General features: G+C 37.3%; 1 protein-coding gene across 1 annotated transcript; it reads left to right on the forward strand.

Moving 5' to 3' along the window:
- LOC122991722 (60S ribosomal protein L38-like) lies at window positions 1–10,219 on the forward strand. Its single transcript, XM_044364957.1, has 2 exons — window positions 1–394; window positions 9,838–10,219. Exons 1-2 carry the CDS (start codon window positions 363–365, stop codon window positions 10,052–10,054), a joined length of 249 nt encoding a protein of 82 aa, XP_044220892.1. The 5' UTR covers window positions 1–362; the 3' UTR covers window positions 10,055–10,219.
- The last annotated feature ends 1,234 nt before the right edge of the window (window positions 10,220–11,453 follow it).

Below are 11,453 nucleotides of genomic sequence, written 5' to 3' on the forward strand. Positions count from 1 at the left end.
CATTCTGTCATGGATTTTTTCATTGTAATGCTTAACCTAGACATAATCTATAACATGTTAACCCTATTGTGGACAATAAACAGGTGGTTGAGAGGTTAACACCTTATCATCAGCTGCTGCTGCATTTTTTTAGCACTAACACTAAACTTTATAAATGTCTCTGCTTTATATGCTTCATCAGAATAAGGCAGTGCAATTCGCCAGCTTTCGAAATTTGTGCTGTGTACTGTTATTAAACCCTTACTCTAGAAGGATCTGTACTGGGAATGTGCCAAAACCAGAGACAAGGAGAGCTGTGTGATTGAACAGCTTTTTTACAGCAAATAGAGAGGACATACACACAAACACACACACACCTGCACATGTACACACACACACAAATTCTGCGGATAAGGTTAAGAATATTTTTTGTTTGCCATGATTACCTGAGAGTCTTGAAATATGTGTGATGAGGACAAGCTGACATCTAGAAGGCTAGGTTTTCAGTTTCCATATTACGGTCATATTACATTCTCTTCCTCACTGAAATGACCCCAGAGGCAAAGTATACAACCAGTGTCGCACAATTATACCAAGTCACTGAATGCTCAAGTAGTTTCATAACATAAATCAAACTACCCCAAATGCATTTAAGCTTAATGATTTATTGGACACATTAGAATTTAATCAGTAGTTAGGAGAGATTTGCACAAGCTACTTAATTTTGGCTACATTCAAATATTGTCATTTCAAGCTTGGGGAGACCTAAAACTGTCCGGAATATCACTAAGTAGTGGTTGACAACACACACATTAAGATTAATAAGGCAATCTCATTGGTTATTTGCATACTGCTTGTGAAATACAGCTCATCTGATTACTGTTGAATATGAGCTGCTCAGCATTTAGTGTGTATCACTCGCTTTGTTAGGCAAGGCAATATTCACACAGAGGGGCTCCTATTGAAACCACATTGGCATTTTACAAGAGAAAGTGGTCATTACAACTCATTTATACTTCCCTTCACTTCCAATATTGAAAGATACACTGTGATAACTGAATAACTTCAGGAAGTGTGTGCGTTTGAGTGTTTGTGTGGCATTGCCAGTGTTGTTAACTGACTCAAGATCATGCCAACTTTGAAATGCTGCCCATCTGAGTCCAGTGAAAGCACCAGTCAACATTCTGCAGCTGAAGCAGCAGGCAGAAGAAAACAGGAATAATATGATCTAGGTTTGGTTAGCAGGATAATGTTATTCAGCCACGTTTTTTCAGAAATTCTATTATGCTAATTAACCAAAGTACTCAAAGTATTTTGCCTGTGAGATAAGCTCAGACATTACAGAACTTTATTACAGAAGCATTAAATTAAAGAAGAAAAGAAACTAAAATCATGTTGCTCTTGTATTTGCTTCTGTTCTGTCAGTTTGAATTCTAATCTTATGCTAAAACTTTTAGTAAAGTCTTTCCACTTGAGCTGGTCAAAACGTGTTTCATAAGACTATCTAGCATCTGAATTATTAAATGTTGTGGCTTACTCTGTGTATGTTAACCTTTAGGAGACACTGTTGATCAGTGATTTAGACATCTTTTATCTTGACAAAGTACATCCACTATAGCCACCAGATAATAAATCAATCTGATCCTGAACTTAATGTTTTTGGAACTTCTCTGACATTATTGGTTCAGTGATCTCCAAGTGAATCATTTCTATAAAATCTATCAGCGTATATACGGCCCAAATGGTTTCTACTGCATGTGCTATATATCCAGTCACATGTTTGTTTTATTTATTGTCGTGGTTGTTTTGGATTATTATCTAACATTTTTTCCTTTCTTCGCCTGTGTTTTGTTTTTCTTATATTTTAATTATATACTATATATTCATTTGGGGGTTTATCATATTGCTTTGGTTTCCAGTTTTTGTCACTTGGTGGTTGATGATTACTCCATATACAAATACATGGTTGCTCTGGATTGTAGCCAATGGTGTTTAAGACTGGTAAGACTGGACACCTGTTCCTTATTGTCATTGTTGTGAGATTTGTGTATAATGAGATGCTTGTGAAAATAATTTGTGCCTGATGAAGCTATCAACAGCCTGACTGTTGACTGAAGATTGATTTATCATTCCTACAGGGTCCTGACATGGAGAAAGGTACTGAGTTTAAACTAAAGTAATAAAATGTAATTGACGTTTTCATAGACCACTAGAATGAGTTTGCTGTTCCAGGCTTTCATTTGTCCATTTTGGATTTACAACAGAGCTTCTAACAAACAGAGGGATCGTTTACCATGTTAAACACATAATGAATGGTTATTGTAGCTTTATTTTAATTGCACTAAATTCCAGGATGTCTGGCAGTTTTACACTCCATCACTGCATTTCAGAAAAACACAAGGTGACTTTGTGAGGATAATTAGAAATAGAAATTATACTTGTCCTTTTATTAGAAAAATAATCCACTCGCTGTTAATTATCCCCCAGTAGATTATAAATGCAACATTTCCTCTTCCACATGAATGCACTTGTAGCTGGATAGGAAAGAGTTAGCAGAACTAAATGCTAACTGATTTCAGGACACCTGCTATCAAGGATCACCAATATTAGGCTTGGTAATGCCAAGTAACCCATGGAGAGCTGAGTTAAACTTGCAGGTACAGACCCCAGGCCAATTAATTTTATATGTAGCATAACACATGATCCAACTTGTAACATAACTCATTGAAAATGAGGGCTGGTACATTAAAATAATGCTACTAAACATTTGACCAATCAAATTTGATACACTGTCATACCATTTCTTTTATTTCATTGATGGAAAAACAAATCTGTTGACATTATCTCTCCACAGTTATTAATCACAACATGTATTTGAGTTTTTGCAGTGGATATGCTCCATTTTAGTGTAAAACTCAAGCAGTAGATTCACTGTCATCTCCATCATAATTTTTAGGTGTGTCACATGGAGCTCCAAACCAACTTCATTCCGCCTTTTGCAATTGCATCATCTTCAGGTGCATCATTAGAGCCCTGGAAATATTGTTGCGCTCAGTTCTTTCTTTACTTAACAGAGGAAGGTCCTGTTTTGTCTGACTTTGCAACACGTTGTGTATTGTGTAATTTTAGTCCTCAGAGACAGTGACGACTAAAATTACAATTATTTTCTGCATGGTTTAAATGGTAAGTCATGTCTGTTTATTTGTGTTGGTTTAGTTTCCAAGCCTATACTATTCATTAGATCTATTACATAATTGTCAAACTCAGTCAAGCATGCAATATATTGCAAACATGGAGACAAGTGGACATATTATAATGGTAAGAGTTGCTAGACTCTAGAGATTAATCAAGGACAAGGACTTAAAGGGAAACATTTCCTCATGTCTGCAAAGTTAATGGCAATGAAGTAAGGTTTTTAAATGACTTCTGCTCATAGAATATACTAATAACATGTGAACAGAGTGATAAATTAGACCAATTGTGGGCAATGCTGAATTTTAATTAAGCAGCAGTCTTAAGCGAGGAGGCGTCATTGTTAAAGTCAACTCATTGCATTTATGCTGCTCTATTCATGTGTAACATAATGACTTAACGACAGTTCTTTGTTGGCTTACAGTGGAAGGATAATTGTGTCCTTTCACACGTAAAAATGGCACATCTCATTTTTCTATTTGACTCATTCAGTAATAAGGTAGAAGTTACTTCTTTATCCTGTCAGAGCATATTGGCCTTTTTCACAGAAGACATTTTGACATATCACAATAAGAAAAGCACACGTGTAAATAATTACATTAATGATGGCTATATTCCATTTAGCTGCTTTGGTTACTGTGCATGCCGACTCACTGTCACTGTCATGGCTCACTGGGACACTTGAATACTTGTTCTTATGTGTCCCCTGGCAAGGCACTTGTTTTTAGCTGCTAGTGTGGCTAAAAACAAATATAGGGCCTACAGAATGGGACAAAATTTGCTGTTCTCACTCTTAAATTGAAAGAAACTATTTATTGTGGTAATCCAATGACTTTTCCATTGTTATTATCATCGGGATAAACTTTTCAACTTTACCCTGAAACTCACATAGCTACAATATTTGTTGTTCACAGTCATGCACCCAATAAGGAGAAACCTATTGATTTTGGAGATCACTTGACCTTTCCAATAGCGGTACCATCAGACTAAACTTTGGCTTCTCCTGCCATCTATATGGCAAAATTCTGACTGGGAAAGTAACTGGGGACATTATTTGGTCTGGTCAAGATCTCTACTTTATTGAATGCCTTCCATTTATTCTGTCCACTTAATGTAAGGGACAAATAAAGAGCCAAGAGACCTCTACCCCTCAAAGGAAAGAGTGCAGACTGTCTATTTGTGGGAGAACATACAGTCAATGGGAGGGGACTTTGTTAATGTTTGTGTGCTTGTGTGGGTTTTTGTCCCTTTTATTCTCTGTCTGCCTCCAAAATGGATTTTTCATTTTGCTTCAACCCATCTTACATTCACGCAGTGATATGAGGACAAGAAAACATCAAGAGATAGCTGTTTGAGAAGAATACACAAGACATGATCAAAGCAAGGCTGATTACAGTCATTATGCAGCCACCATGTTTGAGTGTGTTCATCAGAAACTTAATCTTTTTAAATGACAATATGACAATCAGTGCATGGTCATTTGCAGAAGCTAGAGCTCCCAAAATGAGTGTACCTTCATTGTGCTTGCTTTGATTGGGGGCACACAGTTATAAAGTGCAGCTTGAAAGTGGACAGTCTGTGCTGATTGGTCATGTTGGCTTTCTTCATGTTTCATCACCACGGCAAAAGAAGAGGTGATGATTGCTCCCACACATTTCCTTAACAAACAATTGTGTTTTTTGGTGCTAAAGGAAGAAACACATTATGTCTTGATATCATGCAGAGTGCCATTATCCTTGTCATCATCTTCCTACATGATGCAATTTGATTTTTTTTCAACACAATAGAGGCAATTGTACTTTCCTTTAAAGTTCACAGATCCAAGCAGCTACTAAAATACAGCAGATGGCAGAGCCCCTTCCTGACCTCGTCTTTGCAGTATTTTTACTTTATACTAGACCAGCAATGTTTAAAAAGCTTTGAGATCCTCCCACAAGACATCCTTCTCTAATTTAGCCCTTCACATACTCAAAGTACAAGGGCCACTAACGGCTGTAGATGCATAGAAGATGGTTGTAGAGGAGGGCAGAGGATTAAAGCCTGGTGGGAGACCCTCCTGGTCCACCACCTCTTTATCTGCTGAAAAGCTTTCACTAAGATGTAAGCCACAGGGTCTCTGGAAGGGTTACAAAAGCAAGAGTGAAGTTCATTTAACTGGAATAGATTCAGAGAAAGGTGGAGAATTTAAACTCTCATTTAAAGATGTCTGATTTACTGCAGCAAGCTGAATTTATAAATACTCATTGTGAAGGTTTCAATCCAACTGGGCACAACAAGAGTTGACCTTACTGACTAGCACCTGCAGCGCAGGAGATCAGAAATGGTCTACAGTCTCTAAATTCACTGTGGTTAACAATGCTGAAAACCTCAAGAAGAAACATTAAAACATTTTGTTTTGTGTTACAGGCTCCTAGTCACTTTCCCCACCAGAAAAATAATATTGAGTGTTTGATCACTAACTGTTCACTAGCTGTGCTCTCTAGGTCGGGGTGAATTGTTGGGCAAAATGTCTGACTTTGACACTAGAGACCACAGTTTGTATCCTGTCATCTATCATCAGTCGGATTGAAGTTGGATTCTTTTTTCCATCATTTGGTACCTTCATGAAGGTTATAATGTTCCGTTTTTGTTGGAACTGCCCTGTTGAATTGCATTATTGTGGAAGATGTTCCTAATATTTAGTCTCCACTTGCTGTTATAAATGGGGTGGCCATTTAATGAAAACAGTAAAAAAAAAACAAAAAAAAAACTCTTAGCCTACATACCATAACATGCCATAACCATTTGAAGTGCTACAATGTCACACTGCATGGTTTTGCTCTTAAGAGAGACAATTATTAATTACACAACCACAAGACGTCACTTGTAAAAAAAAAAAAAAAAACGGTGTTAGTTTTTTTTGTTTTTTTGTTTGTTTTGTTCTGCTTTTTTTGAAAAATGACCAGTGCTGCCATTTTTTCAAGTGAGGACATGCAGTCTCCTTAGTGTGCTTTAAGTGCTGTGTATTTCATATTACTTATATAATCTCTGTCTCAAGGTGAAATAAATCATATTATTTCAGTAATAATTCAGTAGATAGTGCTTCAAAATCTCTGCACATTCAACAACTGAATGTTCATTGTATCTCTGGAAGTAACAGCCAACTATCTGTCTCCTCTGATTATTCTGTAGCTGTGACCATACCATATCTTATGTCCTTCACTTGTGTGATTCAGCCGACACATCCCACTTTGAAAACCATAAGCAAGCATGTGCAAAATCAAAAATGCTCATATTACAGTCACATACAACACAGGGAACGTGCCCCATTGGCACAAAGCAATTACAAAACCAATACACCCACCCAAACACACATATACAAACACACACACACACATTCACATACAAAGCCATCGTCCTCAGGCAGCCAAAGAGAGACAAATTACCTCCCTGTCAGATAAAATCAGACTCGACATCATTTAATTAATTTCAGTGTATATTAGCATTTCTTATTGTGATTTTCTCCTCTTTTTGCTGTGTCTCCATCCCCCTCCCAGCCTTGTCCTGCGGAAAACATCAGTTTGAAAAATGATCAGCCATCTTTTCGTCTATCCTTCCAGGCAATCCCCCTCCATATCTCATTGTCTCTTATAATCTAAACAGTGCAACTGCACGTGAGATGTGCTTGGACTTTGGGTGTAATTTAAAGGGGAGACATGTCCTTCCTATAATTTCATTTTTCTTTCTGAATTAACTCTATAAAGTGTCTACAGCAATCTCACCTCTCCTCAAATATATGAGAGAAAGAAATGGAGAGAGAGAGAGAAGAATTGAATTGCAGTCTGGGGTTCATGTTTATTCACAAACAGCATAGCCACTCAGTCCGAGCCGTTAAGTTCAGGGGACTCAAGTTTCCCTGCCGTTCAGTCATTTGACTGAAAGCATCAAAGCATCTGTTAAGGTGCCTTGTATTGCGTATATGAATAGATACCGTTAAGAATATATCCCTTTTTGTTAGTGAAAACTATCATTGTAGTGGATTGTGCCAACATTGGAATGAAAAACATGCTCTCGGGTTGGATCATTGATTCCAAAACCATTCGGGACATAAAATAACGGAGTCTCACTAATCTGCACTCTAATCTCTTTTCCACTTGGCATGGTGATGCATAATGAGAGATGTGAACCCACTGCTACAATACAATAGCTGATACTAATGCACTGCTGCACCAAAAGATATTGGCAGTGGATGCGCAGCATAAGTGAATGTGCATGTGTTGCTGATCCAATACTGACTGTCTGTAAATATGTGCACCGTCACGTGGAGGTGACCTTTTGTTTTCTGCTTAATGCTGCTTACCCTATGGGCAAATTTCAGATCTGAAGACAGAAATATACAGGTGTATCTATTGTAAATAGTCGCATATCAACACACATACACATGCATACACACACAAAATACAATATGAACTTGAAAAGTGGAAACAGTGATATATTCCTATGAATAAAGGAAAACATTACCTTAACCATAACCTTAGTGCGAAGTGTTGGCCTCCCTCACTGGACAGCTGAAGACACATCCCATCTGCTACCAACAGTCAACTTGCCTTGAAAGGTAAACTCAATTTAGAATCACAGGTTTTCCTAATAAACAAATACGTCTACATACGATAGACTGTACAAAGTATATAAAGTTGTACAATACATGAAATAACCATAGATGAGTCTGACTTTTCTCATGGAATTCCAGACACCAGGATGGTACAGGGGTCATGCTAACAACCTCAAGGTCCCATACAACAACAAATCCATGTGGATAAGGTTTCTGTAGCAATATGTGAAGCATGATGCACAGTGTAAAGGCCTGACCTGAACTCTGAAGTCATTTTAGTTGCCTAAAGGTAGACCTGCAACGATTAGTCGATTAAATCGATTTGTCAATTGAGAGAAAATTAATAGGCAGCTATTTTGATAATGAAATAATCATTGTAGTCAATTTTTCAAGGGAAAATGCAAAAAAAATGCTGATTGCAGCTTCTCGAATGTGAGTAAAGTGAATATCTATCAATATTGGACTGTTGGTCAAACAAAACAATACATTTGAAGATGTCACCATGAGCTGTTTTTTTCTTTTTTCTATGTTTTATAGACAAAATTATTAATCGATTTATTGAGAAAAAAATCTGCAGATTAATTGATAATGAAAATAATCGTTAGTTGCAGCCCAACCTAAAGGTACCCATACTTTAACTTGAGTGAAAACACACACAAGTCCATTGTTGAACAGTCACATGGCAACCCAGTCACCAGACCAAAACGTTGGCATTGAACGTTTCTGCAAACCACAGAAACGTTGAATATCTACATTTCAACACGTGTAATACATTGCATATTAACATTTCAACAATAGGTATCATATCAACATTTCTACAAAACATAGCATATTAGCATTTCTATCCATTGAATTATGATGTTTTATGGTGTGAAAATGCTGTGGTTAAGGTCTGGTTAGGTTGAGGCACAAAGACCACTTGGTTAGGGTTAGGGAAAGATCATGATTTGGGTTAAAATAAAATAAAAACGACTGCAAACATCCCATTATACACACTAAAAATATCCAGTTTTCTCTCCAGAAAAAAGGCTGCAAATGTCCTGACATCTCGCTAAAAACACCCACCAGCTTTCTCTCGGTTGAAACGGGAAGTGGGTGCTCGAACCGTGCTCCCTGCTGATTTCCAACTCTCTGCGCCAAGAAACTTACTAACCATCCACCGACCCCTCCACCTCCTAATAGGAAAGTCAGCTCATATAGATCGCATGTGAACTACGTCACTTTACAAATGCTGAGATAATACGTATTTTGGAAATGTTGATGATATGTTTTGTTGAAATGTTAATATGCTGCGTTTTGTAGAAATGCTGACATGATAAATTTGTTGACATTTTGATATGATACGTATTGTTAAATGTTAATATGCTACGTTTTGTAGAAATGTTGCTACATATTACACGTGTTGAAACATAGATATTCAATGTTTCTGTGGTTTTCAGAAACATACAATGCCAACATTTTATTCTGGCAGCCAGGCTGCATATTGGATATTTTGGAAGGCAAAACTAACATAACAAAACATGTACAAACTATGTATTTGGCCATTTAGGTTGTTAGAACTTGTTACTCTGGTAGGAACAAAGGCACTAGAGGGGAACAGACAAATGCTTTCTAATAGGAGATCAGTCAGGTGGTACAAAATATAAATATTAAACAGTCTCCAATGATTCCTTATATTGCAATTTATATAAAGTATGTATGTGAAAGTACATATGGTAAAATCAGAAAATCAATCTTGTGTATCACCTTTCCCAACTAACTCCTAAAATCACATCTGCTGGTGGATTTGTCAGAGCACCATACAAAATTTCATCCCAGTGTGGAATGACTCCTGAATGTGTACAGTGACTGACATTTAATTGCATGGTTTTGGATATATAGCTAAAGCCAAGATTAGTGACCCTGTAAATGTATTACTCTAATGATGCCGTTTAACAGAGAAACTACCCAGAGTACGTGCGTGGTTGACTCTGGTCCTGGTCTTGCTTGTCATCTGAAAGCACCCATTAATCTGTTTATTCCCTCAATTAAGAGGCATAGCCCCTTTTTCTCCTCCCTAGCAGGGTGAAGCTCAGTCACATACCTCGCAAGATAGAAGAAATGAAAGATTTCCTGCTGACAGCCAAGAGGAAGGATGCTAAATCCATAAAGATCAAGAAGGACAAGGACAATGTTAAGTTCAAGGTGCACTGCAGCAGACACCTGTACGCCCTGGTCATCACAAACGAGAAGAAGGCTGACAAGCTCAAGCAGCTCCCACCCCCAGCTCTGGCTGTTAAGGACGATCCGTGAACATCCATGATGTACAGATAATTGTAATAAAAATTGGAAGACTGAAAAAAAAAAGGTGAGGCATAGTCATCATCCTACCTCTATATAGTTTCTCTCTTTTTTTCTCCTCTACTCTGTTTTGTTCCCAGTTAATCCCCTCCTATGCACACAAAGTCACGACCAGACACTCTCCCATCCACTCAACACCACCCAGGGATGACACTACCTGATATCTACCTAGCAGATTAAGGCCTTAGATTGCAGCACCATAAACAAGTACCTGATCAAAGCTCCGTGTCACGGATTATCTCCTTCAGAAACAATGTACGGTAGAATTGACACAGGTAAAGCTGCAAAATGTCAAGGAAGCTTGGTTCTTTATTGGTTTTCAGCTGAATCGTAGTACAAAAGTGTGAGAAATATTGTGTGGTATTTGAAAGAACGCATCAACACTTGTGGTGGACAAACGTGCTGAGATTTCTAAAAAGGCTTAGGGGATGTTATCTGCTTATAGTGTCAGAAACACATGTATGAATGACCAGAAAAAGTTTTTTTTGCCATTCTACTAGCCGACAATCCTGCTGAACATATATATTTTCTTTCTTTCTTTCTTTCTTTCTTTCTTTCTTTCTTTCTTTCTCAGTTTTCAAAGACACCAACCTTTACCAGCTTTAAACAATATATGACTCTGAGACTCTGAGTGTGATTACATACATGTGTTATATAACGGGACAAATAAACAAATATTATGTTTTATTATATTATTATTATATTATTTATGTAAACAATGGATCATATAACTATGTGAAATGGGTCACTAGTAGTGATGAGCCCACACAGAATTATCACTCAGTCTTTCAACTCATTGTTTTGGTTTCCTGGCCCACATCTTTACTGTTCTGTTCACTCTCACCACTCTCATATTCATGAGGTGGTTAGAAACTCAACTACAGGTGAATATAAATGTTGTTTCATGTCAGTTGGGTGTGTAAAAAGGCCATATAATAAGTGATAATATGTCAGCTTTGTATTTGCAGCTTGTTTTGTTGCCCGCAGATGACCAAAAAATATATTATTGCAGGTTTAAGTAACAGCTTTTGTTTCTTAAACCCTCTTTTGTCTCATCAATGTCTCATCTTTGTCATGGAAAAAAGGTTGGTAACAAATATATTTTGTCAGAGTTAAAAAAATTAACACAGCACTGAAAGTATTTAAAAATTACAGACAGACTGGGCTAGACATGGAGTATATTTGCTTGTGAACATCGTTCTCTGGAGGCTGTGCATGTAAAGCCAAAGAGAGAGGTTTTTTTTTTCCTCTTTTCCTATTAGTATTCTGCCAGCCTCACATCCATAATGTATTTTTGTGTTCACAAATGTTCTGCAAACTCAAAATTATTGCATAAGGGTTGTCTTTGCTC

Source organism: Thunnus albacares, chromosome 11 (genome assembly GCF_914725855.1).
Source record: "Thunnus albacares chromosome 11, fThuAlb1.1, whole genome shotgun sequence".
NCBI classification, from domain to species: Eukaryota; Metazoa; Chordata; class Actinopteri; order Scombriformes; family Scombridae; genus Thunnus; species Thunnus albacares.